The sequence below is a fragment of the Mustelus asterias genome, chromosome 3, assembly GCF_964213995.1.
Source record: "Mustelus asterias chromosome 3, sMusAst1.hap1.1, whole genome shotgun sequence".
NCBI classification, from domain to species: domain Eukaryota; kingdom Metazoa; phylum Chordata; class Chondrichthyes; order Carcharhiniformes; family Triakidae; genus Mustelus; species Mustelus asterias.
In genome coordinates this window covers 129,896,881-129,912,517 of record NC_135803.1, presented here as the reverse complement: position 1 = coordinate 129,912,517, position 15,637 = coordinate 129,896,881, and the positions used below count along the sequence as shown (strand labels likewise).

Genomic DNA, 15,637 nt, shown 5'->3' with positions numbered 1-15,637 from the left:
AAGAAAGGCAAATTGAGGATTCAAAAGTAAATATTAGAAAGAAATTTATAATCAGAAAACCGAGAATCATAGAATCTCTACAGTGCAGATGGAGGCCATTTGGTCCATCGAGTCTGCACCGACTCTCTGACACAGCATCTTACCCAGGCCCACCCTTTCCACACTATCACTATAACCCCACGCATTTACCCCGACAACCCAACTAATCTTTTTTTTATCCATTTGTGGGACTTTGGTGTCACTGGCTGGGCCAGCATTTATTGCCCGAGGACAGTTGAGAGCCAACTACATTGCTGTGGCTCTGGAGTCACATGTAGACCAAACTAGGTAAGGATGGCAGATTTCCTTCTCTAAAAGACATTAGTGAACCAAATAGATTTTACTGACAATCGACAATGGTTTAATGGTCATCAGTAGATTTTTAATTCCAGACATTTTTTTAAAATTGAATTCAAATTCCACCATCTGCTGTGGTGGGATTTGAACCCATGTCCCCAGAACATTAGGGGAGTTTCTGGATTAATAGTCTGGCGATAATACCACTCGGCCATTGCCTCTCCACATCTTTGGACTGTGGGAGGAAACCAGAGCACCCAGAGGAGAATGTGCAAACTCCACATAGAAAGTCACCCAAGGCTGGAGTTGAACCCATGTCCCTGGAGTTATGAGGCAGCAGTGCTAAACACTGTGCCACCATGCGCCCCAATAACAGAAACCATAGCGCATGATTTGTAATATTTTGTTTAATATTTCAAAATTATGTTAAATATTTTTTTCTGTGGATGATCAACTAGTTTTTAAAATTTCCTAGGTGATGCCACATGCAGGTGCAACATAAGAACTGGAAGATGTGTAAGACATTAGGATGTTAAAGAAGAGATTTAATCATACACATATTTGTTTCCACAAAAAAATGCAGATTGCTGACCCATCTCTTAAAAAACATTTTCAAATTCAATCCTCCTGTTGATATTTTTAATGGAAACACTCCTGAAAATTGAAGAATAAATGTTTTAATAAATGAACAATTATATTAAATACAGAAAGGTCAAAATTTTTGCCATTGTTGAACAGTTAAACATTTCTTCAACATCCGCACCCCCATCAACAACCCCAAGTAGAATTCTACACAAGAAGGGGATTTTGACCATTCATAAATTGAAAGTCAATCTTCCAGTTGAATACAAATGAGACAGAATTAGTATTTTTCCTCCCATGTTCGAAGGGGAGATGTTGCTCTTTATGCAAGTATCTCTTCATTAAGAGCACACCCATCTGTTTCCAATTTCCAACAAGCATTGTGCCTCGATTTGGAGATTGCATAATCAGATTTCCTAATGGAACACTGTCCTGTAAACAGGTTTCATATTTAATGAAGAAAAGAGCACTTCAAATAAAACTAAAACCGTTTTTGTTTTTATCTCATTATTGGTTGGATTTCTGGGCTAATTTTCGCTGTTGTGTGTTTGTTTTCTAATGATGCAAAAACATGCTCAATAAAATTGTATTGATTAGAATTCTGCTATTGCATTTCAATCAAATTATAGTGTATCGGAGACTGTTCCAAATAGCTCAGGTTGAGTCATGTAGTTCACATGATTGAATGGCTGAATTAAGTTTAATTATTGGCACAATGTGGAGTAAACCCAACATTATGACTAAACAATCTGATCAATGTCTCAACTCAGTTTCCAATTGACCATATGTATAATTTCACCCGAAGAGAATGGAAATTGTTAAGGAAAATGCCCAAACCCCTTGAATTCTCTTTGGCCTTAATCTTTTAATTTCAACAGAAGTATGGATTAAAATCATTAAGTATCCAATGTGCTTTAAACTCACGAAAAGGTACCTTAACCCTTTTGCATACGAGGAGGAGGACATTAGAGCAATGCATGCACTTAAGACATTTTGTAACGTATTTGTAAGTAAATGAAAAAGTAATGCCAAGTACTTACTTAAATCAAAACACCACTGCCTTAAATGTGTGCAAACTGGATAGCACAGGAGTTAAAATTAAAGTGTTGGACCTACTGCCATTTCTCTGTCCTGCCTCCATTTTCCTGCTTCTGGTTTAATAGACAACTGAAGTGCAATTCAACTCAGCCAAAAGCCTCATGAATCCAAGGGCCTACCACCAGAGATAGGACCCCAAAGCTATTTGTACACCCATGAGGAAAGCATCTCTCATGAACCCAGTAGAAACTGTCAGCCAACAAACAGAGGCCCTCAAAGGTCTATTGGCAATTAAGAAGTTGGAGAACTTCTTAAGAAGCTGTTTTAATCGTGAATCTTAGATTTCCAAGCCAGTAACCGTTGAGCTGTGAACAACTCACCAGGACAACTGAAGTGAGTGTACAGTGGGAAAAGCAATTTCAGTGAAATTGACAAAATGGGAAGGCTTTGATCAGTCGCGCTGAAGATCTCCAGCCATGGTCATTGTGAGGCTTCTATTCAAAACACTTCTTCTCGCAAACAGTGCTATCACTGCTTATGAGGTGGTTGCCAACTTCTTGGAATGCACTTCCCCTATCTAGCACTTCAATCACCTCAGCTGTACTTCCCTGACATCTTCACCACAGCACCGGAGCAGCTTAGGCAGGTCCACCTTCTGCCTCTCTGAAAGGCAAGAGCAGAGGCTGTAACAAAGCCAACAATTCCAGAAGCAGCAGAAGCAACACCCAATAGCAACAGTAACACTCCTTACTCGTATGTCCCTCCAAAGAGCAGAGGCGATGGAGACCAAGATCCAGGTGGAAGGAGATGAGACCCCCAATACAGGTTTTACAGGCAGAGGATCATCTCTCTCATCATGCCTGATCACCGGTGCCTTAAGAACTTCAGGCTCTCATAGCAGGTCGATGCTGACACCTGGAGCCTCTTGGAACAAGACATCCTTCCCAGTGAAGCAAATATGCATGAATTGCCAATTGCCGCAACTTTGGAAAGCCTCCTCCCATGCGTCTCTGCCTCTTTCTGGGTAGGGTGCTCTGTTCTGCAAGGAGCGAAAGCATGGAGATGTGTGAATGGTCATGATGGCTTGTGTAGAGAGGATGAAAGGACACTATTTGTGAAAGATGACTGTGAAGGATGGGTGCAAGAGGACAATAGGTTGAGGGTGAGTGTAAATATTGGTTGCTCAGATGAGGATAGGAGGACATGAGCAAAGAGAGGACTGAGTGGAGCTGCAAAGTGTGTTAACCTGGAAAATGCTCTGTAGGAGACTACTGCACAATTCAGTGTGTGGGGCTCGACTTCTGAAACTGTTACTCACCTGTCATGCCCTCCTGAGGTCCTGAATCATCTTGGTGCACTGCCGCCAGGCTGGAGGGACCATACTGTGCCTACAGTCGATGACACAGTTGGGTCACAGCCTTCTACATGAAGTGAAGACTGCATGCACTGTTCCTTAGGAAAGCTGATGTCAGAGAAGTGCTCCTGAGTACTTGCTGTGTGTATGGCTTCCCACGGTGTGCCTTCTTCCCCTTTCTCCTTGTCTTAGCTGCTCCTTATCTCTGCTGACTTCCCTGTTGCTCCACGTTCTACCCAGCCTCAAAAGCAAGAATACCAGACCAGCCATGATAGCAGCCAAGCAGCTTAGAAGGCAGTCAGAAACAGTACAACATCCACAAAATCTTCTCAGCAATCAAAATTCCGTTTCCAGATAACAGACCAAAAAGCGTGCATATCTGGGAAAAAATTCTGCAGCTAGCCCACAGAGAAGCATAGAATCCCTACAGTGCAGAAGGAGGCCATTCACCCATCAAGCCTGCACCAACAACAATCCCACCCAGGCCCTATCCCCATAACCCCAAGTATTACCCTGCTAATCCCCCTGACACTAAGGGGCAATTTAACATGGCCAATTAACCTAAACTGCCCATCTTTGGAGTGTGGGAGGAAACCAGAACACCCAGAGGAAACCCACACAGACACGGAGAGAACTTGCAAACTCCACACAGACACCCAAGGCTGGAATCGAACCTGGGTCTCTGACACTGTGAGGGAGCAGTGCTAACCACTGTGCCACCATGCCACCCACACATACACATGTACTAGATGACCCCTTGAAATAGTCTAGAGTATCCATACCTGCGTGTTAATGCTATTAGTTGCTCTCTCTCTTTCTCAACCTTTCTGCACCCTGACGGTGTACAAGTCAGTCTTCGCTAGTCTGTCACCAGAGGCTTATAACCTGCACGTCTTTGGAGTGTGGGAGGAAACTGGAGCATCCGGAAGAAACCCATGCAGACACTGGGAAAATGTGCAAACTCCACACAGACAGTCATCCGAGGATGGAATCGAATCTGGGTCCCTGGCACTGTGAGGAAGCAGTGTTAACCACTGTGCCACCCTCACCATGAGTTGCTGGCAAGCTTTGAACATAGTAAGTCAGGCACCGGGGAAGCTCAATACCACAAAGTGTTCCTCCATCCAGTGTTGGAGGCTCATTGTAAATATTTTAGACATGGGAAAGGCGGTATTTCTTCTCCCGCTTTTGGAGAACAGGATCAGTGGGATCAATATTGGGGGCGGGGAGGGGGGGGAGGCAGACAATCTGGAGAGAGTCCCCAAACCCATCTTACACTGGTTGTTAGGCCACTCACCTGTCATGCCCTCCTGAGGTCCTGAATCACCTTGGTGCACTGCCTTCAGGTTGGAGGGACCAGCCTTCTACATGAAGTGAAGCAAAGGCTTCATACACTACTCCTCAGGAAAGCTGATGTCAGAGAAGTGCTCTCTGAATACTTGCTGTGTGTATGGCTTCCCACGGTGTGTCTTCATCCTCTTTCTCCTTGTCTTAGCTGCTCCTCATCTCTGCTGACTTCCCTGTTGCTCCACGTTCCCCTCCAGCCGGTGTGATTTCCCATTGCAATTGCCCCTGCTTGCCGACAATGATATAACGGGTATCCCGACATTGAATAGTCTGATAGTCCCCCCCCACACTGAGTTGTCCATTCAACTGAACCACAGCAAGCCTCCCCATGATGTACTGCTGGTGAGCAGAACCCTTTAGGAGCACACAGGTGAGTACAGCCCCTGGGGAGGGAGGGGTGAGAGGGTCATGTTCAGGCAGTGCCAGGGGGCAGTGCTCAGAGGGGTGTTCCATAGTGGGGGATTCCGTGGCGGGGGAGAGGAGTTCCGTGGGGGAATGTTTCGGCAGTATGAGGTTTCTATTTATATATTTTTTAAATCCAAAAAGGGCGCCCAGATCTTTTAGAAACCTAAGTTGCTGATGGGGTGGGCTCCCAGCATGACATTGTGGGACCCACCCCTTACCTTTTCTTTCACTGAGAGCCTAAAAATCTGGCAGAGGAAGCCGTCTTTGGGCAGGCAAATTCCACCCAAGTTCTCACCCACTGCGCCACTCTGAATGCCCATTATTTTATATCAATCTGGTGGGTTCGTTGGACCAAGCCTGAGCCTATATCGGGGAAGGGGACAGGCAGCGGTGGAGGTAGCACACCTCCAACCTGTCAACAATACCTGCTTTCCAGCCAGTCATACTGGATGCTTCTGCGTCCAGTTAGAGCCTCAATTACAGGCACAGGGAAATTGGATTTGTCGGTCACAGTAGCAGTGGACATTTGCCTTGACTTTTACTTTGTAAATAATTTCTTCCAGTTTCAAGTTTAGCTGATGTAACTTCCTTTAAGACGACTGTTAATTTCCTGTCTGCAAACACAATTCTCTTTTACAGTTGGAGACGGGGGAATAGTTTCCGTGGTACTTTTAGACACGTCACAAATTTACTGTAAGCTTTTGGCATTTACCTTTGAATCTCATTTACAAGTAATTGCAATAGTCCAGCAGAAACTACTTTGATTGGTCGATCTAATTCCATCTGGATATTTTATGCTGCAGGAACTCTGAACAATTACAATCTGTCCGGAAAAACTGGACCAATCAAATGCTTTCACAAACCGTTCCACTCTGGAATTTTAATCCTTCTGAGAATTACCAATGTGCACTCATCTTAAACTCATTATTGAAACCATTGTAGCACAAATAACATCTCAGCAATCACAATGGATTCATACACATCCAGCTTCAAGAGAGAATTTGGGCCTGTAATGAATTGGGAAATGTTTCTTTTTGCGAACATCACATTGTGCTGAAATTACCACGGAGACAATATCTTTTTAATTGCAGCTTTAAAACAAAAGGTTTTTTTTATTCATTCATGGGATGTGGGGCGTCACTTTTTAAAGTTTATTTGTTAGTCGCAAGTAAGGCTTACGTTAACACTGCAATGAAGTTACTGTGAAATTCCTCTAGTCGCCACGTTCCGGCACCTGTTCGGGTCAATGCACCTAACCAGCACGTCTTTCAGACTGTGGGAGGAAACCAGAGCACCCGGAGGAAACCCACGCAGACACAGGGAGAACCTGCAAACTCCACACAGACGGTGACCCAAGCCGGGAATCGAACCCAGGTCCCTGGCATTGTGAGGCAGCAGTGGGGCTAACCACTGTGCTATCGTGCCACTTCCTAGGCCAGCATTTAATGCCTATCCCCAAAAGGGCATTTAGCAGTCAACCACATTGCTGTGGACCTGGAGTCACATGTAGACCAGACCTGGAAAGGGCAACAGATTCCCTTCCTTAAAGGATATTAGTGAACCAGATGGGTTTTTCCGACAATGGACAATGGTTTCATGGTCATCATTCGACTTTTAATTCCAGATTTTTATTGAATTAAAATTTTGCCATCTGCCATGGTGGGATTTGAACCCAAGTTCCCAGAGGACAATCCTGGAGGATGGAATTCTCTGACCTCACTGCACCGTTAGTGAATCGTGCCGGTCCTGGGGGTGCATGGTCTAAAAATTGTTTTGCATCCAATGCCAAACAGTTTGCAATTCTCCCGGCCCCTTCCCAATGGCGTGAACCGAGAATATTTAAATTGGCATTTAAATACGCAAAGCCCGTTCCAATCCCAGCACATAGGGTTCACCAGCCTTCAGGCGCGGCTCGATAACGGCAAGAATCACTGCTCGCCTCTACCAGCGGAGACCTGTCACAATGGTCATGCCGGGGGACTGGGAAGCCACTGAAGCCCCCGGATGATTGGGGGCATGACCAGGCAGTGCAATTGGGCAGTGCTGTGAGGCAGTGTCCACCTAGCAGGACCGAGCTGGCACACTGGTGGTACTCAGCAGTGGCTATCGGCAGCCCAGAGGTAGCACTGGACATCCCAGCAGTGGCCACTGGAAAGCCCGGCCAGCCCACTGATGCCAGTTGGGCACTGCCAATGTGCCAGTGGCAGTGCTGAGGGGGGTGGGGCCTGAGTGGTGGCCATGACGGAAGGCTATGCGGAGGGGGGGGGGGAGAATCATGCAGGGATCTAGATGGGGGGTCATGTCAGGGGTCTTGATGAGGGGGCATGCCAGGGGTGGTGCAGGGGGACGCATCCAGTGGGCCCCAATGCCAGAAACCCGTGTTGGCGAGTGGTTGGTGAACATGCTATGGAGGAAGGAAGGGGGTCTCCCAGTGCACTCTGAAATTGGGGCATCCTTGCGAAACAATGTCCAAGCACTCAGAAGCCAGGCTTACCGGCATGTATAGTCCCCTAGTCGCCACACTCCAGTGACCAGCACGTCTTTCAGAATGTGGGAGGAAACCGGAGCACCCGGAGTAAACCCACGCAGACACAGGGAGAACATGCAAACACCACACAGACAGTTACCCAAGCCGGGAATCAAACCCGGGTCCCTGTGCTGGCACAAAACTCCCAATTCTCCAAAAGATTGACTGAGTGTGAGAGGATTGCAGTGCGGAGCGCAACTGAGAGACCGACACGGATCATTCCATTGTTCCTGCCGCTATGACACTTACTTTTTGAGAGAATTCCGCCCTGGACTAATAGTCCAGTGACAATACCACTACGCCATAGCCTCCCCTAAACAGTAACAGAGTAACTCCAATGAGTGTTAATATAAACCTACTTGTGACACTAATAAGTAAACTTAAACTGAAATAAGAGTTGAACTTTATTTCAGATTTAAAGTTTATTTATTAGTCGCAAGTAAGGCTTACATTAACACCGCAATGAAGTTACTGTGAAATTCCCCTAGTCGCCACACTCCAGTGACCAGCACGTCTTTCAGAATGTGGGAGGAAACCGGAGCACCCGGAGTAAACCCACGCAGACACAGGGAGAACATACAAATACCACACAGACAGTTACCCAAGCCGGGAATCAAACCCGGGTCCCTGGCACTGTGAGACAGCAGTGCCAACCACAGTGCCATAAACTATCAAAAACTTTTGGGAAATTTGAAGATAATACTTGCAGTCAATGCATGTACGTTTTATTATATTTAGGGCTGATGTTAGTTTTAAATATACTGGGCGGGATACCTGCCAGCGAGATCTTCAGGTCCCGCCAAAGACCACCCCCCCCGCATTCCCCAGTGGCATGGCGGGCATGCAACACAAGATGGTGTAGACATTGGCGGAACCGGAAAATCCTGCCGGCAGCCATACCCAGCCCCCTCCACCACCGGAGAGCATGCGGTGGACAGGGCCAGAAAATCCTGTGCTCTGTTTTGAGATTTTCTAACTGACTAAACTTGCACTGTTTTTGTATCAAAGCAATCCTTCCACGACTATTAAGAATCGCAGCATTAAATAATCCTGATAATATCCTTGTGAAAATTGTCAATCAGTTCAATAGGTTTTCAGAATTCCTGATGACTTTAATGATCTTGCTGAATAACAGGAATTCTGCCTTTTCCTCACAGTCACAGTTTTGACAGAGGATTACAATCACTCATTTGCTTTTATATAAAAACTGCCATATATGTCCCAATATTCTACAGTGCACTGCAACACCTGAGGTTTAAAAAGTTCTGGACCAAGAAGTTATTTTTAGTTAGCTCAATGTACCAATTTTATCTTTGCGAACACTGTAAATTCTGAAATGATCCCCCTTTCCTTTCTAAAGATGAAGAATATTAATTCTGTTGGTAATTATTAACCTGGGGTTAACTTGGAAAAAATATAAGTCAATGATATTTGAAATCTGAATAAAATGATGTATGAAATAACATGGCCGAGATCAAACATTATCAAATATTAACATGTATTTCAAAGATCAAACAACAAGGAAAAGTACAGCAGAGAAGCAGGCCCTTCGGCCCTCCAAGCTCGTGCCGATCATGATGCCCAAACTAAACTAAAAAAAAACCTTTGGCCCTCACTCGGACTGTATCCCTCTATTCTCTCCCTATTCAAATAGCCATCCAGATGCTTCATTTAATGTTTTTCTGCTGTGAATTTCCTAAGTGGACACTGCAGGTAGTTCCCCCTCCAATATATATATATAGTTTTGTCCTTAAAAACAAAGAGTGCAGATGCATCCGCCTTCTGCAGTAACTTTAGATTTAATTTGGTTATAATCGTACTTTGCAAATACTGGAGCGGCCACTTCCAACCTTGTATTTTTCAGTTCATATTTGACATTTGTATCAATTCCTTCTCTAAACACCAGAAAGCACATTTTATAAAAATGACAATTTCCTTTGACAGATCACTCTATTCATTCTAGCCATTCATTCTACGTGACGCTAACTCTTTCATAATGTAATACACGATTGGCACGTAGCATTTCAAAAGTTGTTATTCAGGTTGCTTCATATGTTTTTATGAATTTTGTTTTGTCTCCTTTAAAAATGGTCTGTTACATAATTCACCCATTTGTTGTGCAAGTTCCCTGCTCTGCCTTTTCAAGGTAGAGTATTATTATCATAACTTACCTTGACTGCTGAGCCTTCTGTGATTTCTGAATACTAATGAACACTCCAAAACCTATCTTTGTAACTGTCAAATTAGGACATGTCAAACACTGGTTTTTGTCGCTTTCAATTATATTCTTTGCAGATCCACAGTGGCCTAGGTTCCTCAGAGAGAATTTATTACTTTTCTTTTTCTCCTAGACCGGAACTTTTTTCGGCGAAGTGGAAGGAGCTGTTATGAACAAACTATTAATGATGGGCTCATTTAAACGGTAAGACGAATCGACAGTGGCAAATAAATCATATAGGGTGCATGCAAATTTGCATCACTTTGAAACCGTCATACTGAAAAAAAAGTAAATTAATGCAAATATTTTTATAATTCGCAACAAAGAAACTGCAGGAAATTGTCAAAATCCTGAATGCTTCCCATGTACTGAAATTTTGGGGGGATTCTCTGGCCTACCTGCTGCATGTCTCTCGCAGTGGGAGGTGGCGTTTGCCGACGGCAGGGTCTTCTGGTCCCACCACTGTCAGTGGGGTTGCCCATTGATTGTACCTCACGCCGGCGGGAAACCTGCGGCGGGGGTGCACCGTCAGTGCAACCAGAAGATCCCGCTGGTGTGAACAGCAGAAGACATCCAGCCTTAAGCATTTGGCCAGGTTTTTCCACCTCTTCCCACCGGTGCGATCTCCTGCCGAAGGGAACCACCCCCGCCCACCCACCCCCCTCCAACCCCACCCTCATGGTGGAATGGGCAAGCCACGCAAAATTTCATAGACATCGGTGGGTCCAGATGTTCCTGTCAACAACCATCGCCTCCACCGCCAGAAAATATGCCACAGGAAAATCCCACCCTTTGACTTTTAACAAGATAACAGTAAATCAGGATTCATTCATAGCGGGGTAAAAACATGGTGTTCTGGGGATAGGCCTGGGTGGGATACTCAGTCAGAGTGTTGGTGCAGACTTGATGGGCCAGATGTTCTCATTCTGCACTGTACTTATTCTATGATGCTATCGCCAGTGTGAACAGGGTGGGTGGGTGGTTAAAATGGCAGTCAGGAAGCACACTCCCCATTCAATACAATGCCATTATAATTCTGCAAAAGTTAATAGTTTGGGGGGGCAGTCAGCACAGGATGTTGGGGGAGTTTTTAGCTTTCAAATGTCATGAGCTGATGATGTGATCAGTGTTGCAGTGAAAATTGGGAGCATGCACGGCATCAAAACAGCTAACAAAACATTGCAGGAGCAGCTGAGTGACCAGGAGCAGTGACATTTATTTCAAAACAAAATTCTTTGAGGATTTCTAATGGATTAGTGTTATGGACCAGATCAGAAACTCCAAGGTATTTTATGAAGTTACCTAGTCCCTTTTATATTTGATTTTGGCATTAGGGTGAGTATAAGATGTTTCACTCCAGGTCTGATTCAAGTGACCCACGAGGAAGCTTTAATCAAAACAATTTAAGAACACAGTTAGAATATAACAGAAAGAATTAGCATAACCTTTGCCAATTGAAAGACTTAAACATGATAAAATATAATTCTTAACAGCTAGCTATCTCTGTTGTTCGAATTTAGCAGCATCCCTCATATAGTCATGAATCTTTAGAACCAGTGCACACAGAAACCAATGATGCTTATGTAGGTACTAGATTTCCTGCCTTTTGACACGTCTGTAGAGTGATCCACACAGAGTCCTGTCTTCTAATTCTCATGCAGCACCTTCCAGAGTAAGTTCCACCCCCAAACAGTAGAATCTCAGAGAAAAAGGCTTATTTCTTGGCAGATTCCAGTCTCCACTTCAGACGGAGTAAGAGATACAGTGAAAGCAACCTCCCTCTCTTTAAAAATCCCTAAAGCAGACTGCCTTGAGATCTCTGTGAAAGCCTAGCTGTACCCAGTCACATGACCTTACCTATCAATCAACCCAATCAAGTCCCACTCTGAAATATCCCAGGGGAAAACACAAAACAACAGAAACCTGCATTAGTTCAGATCAAAACAAATACTGCATCAATTAAAATCAATTATGTTGCTGCGCTGCTGAATCCAGACAAAACATCTCCAATAAGATGGAAGGGACTAGTAAATACATTCACCAACAGACACATGACTGCAATACATTGCTTAAAGGCACAGTATCGTAGGAAGAGAAGGAATGCCCCTCTGGGCGCCGCAAGGAATACATGGGCCTCCCAAGTTTCAACGCACCCTCTCCTCTTCAGAACCAGTGGGAAAACCTCAGCATCAACCCATAGCCAGGGCCCATGCAACGTACAACCTTGCTATCACCCTGACCGGCTTTGGGCACGAAACTATTCAGAAGTTCAAAAGAGGCCTGCGATCTAACACAGGAGCTAAAATATTAGATGATAATAAAATACTGGAGGCGAGATAGATTTGTTTCATTATGCTTATTTGAAGTCAGTATAACCAAGCAGTGTTTGTGTAAACAAACAAATTGGCAAAGTGCCTCTCTTCTCAACAGACATTTTATTTTATATATTGGCACCATATTATCTCATATATTGTGATTTACCTTTTCAAAGACTGCAGAAAAACCTTTCAAGGAGGGACAGTACACCACTTACACAGAGGAGGGCCAAAGGGCCTGTTTCCTGTGCTGTACTGAGGATACCATTGTGATTTTGATAAGGGCCTTTCAGGGCCGTAGCAGGAGTAGGAAACTGATTGGAGAGATTTCAACATGAAGTGCAGATTTTTCCCCAAAAATGGCTGGAGTCAGGTTCAGACTGAAAACCGACTGAAAACCAACAGGTTTTCTCTCCAGATCTTCTGACGTTTCGTCACAAAAAAAGCAGGGGGGCATGTTTACACCATTACACTTGAGGGGTGGGGCTTAAAGACACCATCATGGCCGGCTCCCTGGAGATCAGGGTGCCTTTTTTGAAGAGTGCCCAATCTCTACAGTAAGAAACAGGCCCCCCTCCCCACTCACCCACCATCGGGACTCCCCCTCATCCATTATCACTGGCAATCTCCCCCCTCCCATCATCCATTATAATGGGCAATCTCCCCCTGCCCTATCCACTCTCACTGGTAATCTCCCCCCTCCCATCATCCATTATCGCTGGCAATCTCCCCCTGCCCTATCCACTCTCACTGGTAATCTCCCCCCTCCCATCATCCATTATCGCTGGCAATCTCCCCCCGCCCTATTCCCTCTCACTGGTAATCTCCCCCCTCTCATCATCCATTATCACTGGCAACCCCCCCCCGCCCTATTCCCTCTCACTGGTAATCTCCCCCCTCCCATCATCCATTATCACTGGCAATCTCCCCCCACCCTATTCCCTCTCACTGGTAATCTCCCCCCTCCCATCATCCATTATCACTGGCAATCTCCCCCCGCCCTATTCCCTCTCACTGGTAATCTCCCCCCTCCCATCATCCATTATCACTGGCAATCTCCCCCCGCCCTATACATTCTCATTGGTAAACCTCCCCCCCCCCCCCCCACCATCCATTATTGCTGGCAATCTCTCCCCCCTCCCATTGTCGCCATGTCCCTTGGCCCCATTTCTTGGCCCCACTGCCAGGGTACCAGAGGGCAGGTAATGCCTTGCCATGTCCCTGACCACCCGGTCGCTACATTGGCCTCCGTGCCCCCAGCATGATCATCTCGAATGCTGGAACGCAGTAGTGATTCCTGCTGGTGCGACATCACTTCAGTTCAGGGGAACATCTGACATCCCCAGGGGGCGCGGCACTATGTCGCTCGGGCATATCTAAATTGATGCAAGTTGATCGTGATCTGGTTCACCCCCTCGCTGGGCATTAAGCTGATTACATCATTGGCAGGGGACAGGAAAGATCTCATTCTGAGATCTCCCCTGGTGCCAATCCCATTATGGCCCCCTCACGAATGTTGGTGGCCATACTGGGATTTGCACCCGTGTCAAACGAGCCTGGAAAATCCCAGCCAAAGTTGCAAGAAAGATGGGTGCGGATTTGGGAGATGACAATGTAAAGGACTTTGGAGAGGAAGAGGTGTTTTGGAGTTTGTGTAGCTGGTTCAAGCAGAGAGGGGTGCAGGTACAGGTGGGCTTTACTGAATAAAAGATAAAAGCAAATTACTGCGGATGCTGGAATCTGAAACCAAAAGAGAAAACGCTGGAAAATCTCAGCAGGTCTGGCAGCATCTGTAAGGAGAGAAAAGAGCTGACGTTTCGAGTCCAGATGACCCTTTGTCAAAACTAAGACAGAGCAAGTGGGAGATATTTATACTGCAGGGGGAGGGAATGAAAGATGAGTCATAGGCACCGAAACCAGGGGGAAAAGGCTGCTCATGGCGGTCCACAGAGAGAATAAAGGGTGTGAATGGCCAAACGGCAGAGAAGCTGAAATCAGAGAGGAAGCAGTTATAGATGAAGATATTGGGGGGAGAGAGGTAAAATTTAGAAAAAGGGGAAGCAAAGAACAGAAGAACAAAGAACAGTACAGCACAGGAAACAGGCCCTTCGGCCCTCCAAGCCTGTGTCGCTCCTTGGTCCAACTAGACCAATCGTTTGTATCCCTCCATTCCCAGGCTGCTCATGTGACTATCCGTGACCCCTCGTGAACGTCACTTCTGATCTGGGAAAAAGCTTCCCACCGTTCACCTTATCTATCCCCTTCATAATCTTGTACACCTCTATTAGATCTCCCCTCATTCTCCGTCTTTCCAGGGAGAACAACCCCAGTTTACCTAATCTCTCCTCATAGCTAAGACCCTCCATACCAGGCAACATCCTGGTAAACCTTCTCTGCACTCTCTCTAACGCCTCCACGTCCTTCTGGTAGTGCGGCGACCAGAACTGGACGCAGTACTCCAAATGTGGCCTAACCAGCGTTCTATACAGCTGCATCATCAGACTCCAGATTTTATCCTCTATACCCCGTCCTATAAAGGCAAGCATACCATATGCCTTCTTCACCACCTTCTCCACCTGTGTTGCCACCTTCAAGGATTTGTGGACTTGCACACCTAGGTCCCTCTGTGTTTCTATACTCCTGATGACTCTGCCATTTATTGTATAACTCCTCCCTACATTATTTCTTCCAAAATGCACCACTTCGCATTTATCCGGATTAAACTCCATCTGGCACCTCTCCGCCCAATTTTCCAGCCTATCTATATCCTGCTGTATTGCCCGACAATGCTCTTCGCTATCCGCAAGTCCAGCCATCTTTGTGTCATCCGCAAACTTGCTGATTACACCAGTTACACCTTCTTCCAAATCATTTATATATATCACAAATAGCAGAGGTCCCAGTACAGAGCCCTGCGGAACACCACTGGTCACAGACCTCCAGCCGGAAAAAGACCCTTCGACCACTACCCTCTGTCTCCTATGGCCAAGCCAGTTCTCCACCCATCTAGCCACTTCTCCTTGTATCCCATGAGCCTTAACCTTCTTAACCAACCTGCCATGTGGGACTTTGTCAAATGCCTTACTGAAATCCATATAGACGACATCCACGGCCCTTCCTTCATCAACCGTTTTTGTCACTTCCTCAAAAAACTCCACCAAATTTGTAAGGCACAACCTCCCTCTTACAAAACCATGCTGTCTGTCACTAATGAGATTGTTCCGTTCTAAATGCACATACATCCTGTCTCTAAGAATCCTCTCCAACAACAAGGGGGAGAAAAGGTAAGGAAAAGGGGGATAAAGAATGGGAAAGAGTGGGGAGCAGAAAAATGAAGAAAGACAATCAAGGACTTTACTGAATATGGGAGTAATGAAAGGAGAGTAGCAGTACTTGCAGAGAGAGAACTATTTACAAAGTCCTGCGTGTTATTATTCACCTACTTCAAATTTGAGAAGAAATTACAATAAAAATCACATTTCATTGGTGTGAAATCTCCCATTTTTGTGACTTGA

The 15,637-nt window shown here is 45.5% G+C and overlaps 1 protein-coding gene across 1 annotated transcript in view; it reads left to right on the top strand.

Annotated features, from left to right (window-relative positions):
- The window catches only part of cacna2d3a (calcium channel, voltage-dependent, alpha 2/delta subunit 3a), an 838,535-nt gene that overhangs the window by 611,633 nt on the left and 211,265 nt on the right, over positions 1 to 15,637 (top strand). The window contains exon 19 of the mRNA XM_078210160.1: positions 9,941 to 10,011. Coding sequence (XP_078066286.1) covers positions 9,941 to 10,011 — 71 coding nt within the window. The remainder of the gene's footprint in view (positions 1 to 9,940; positions 10,012 to 15,637) is intronic.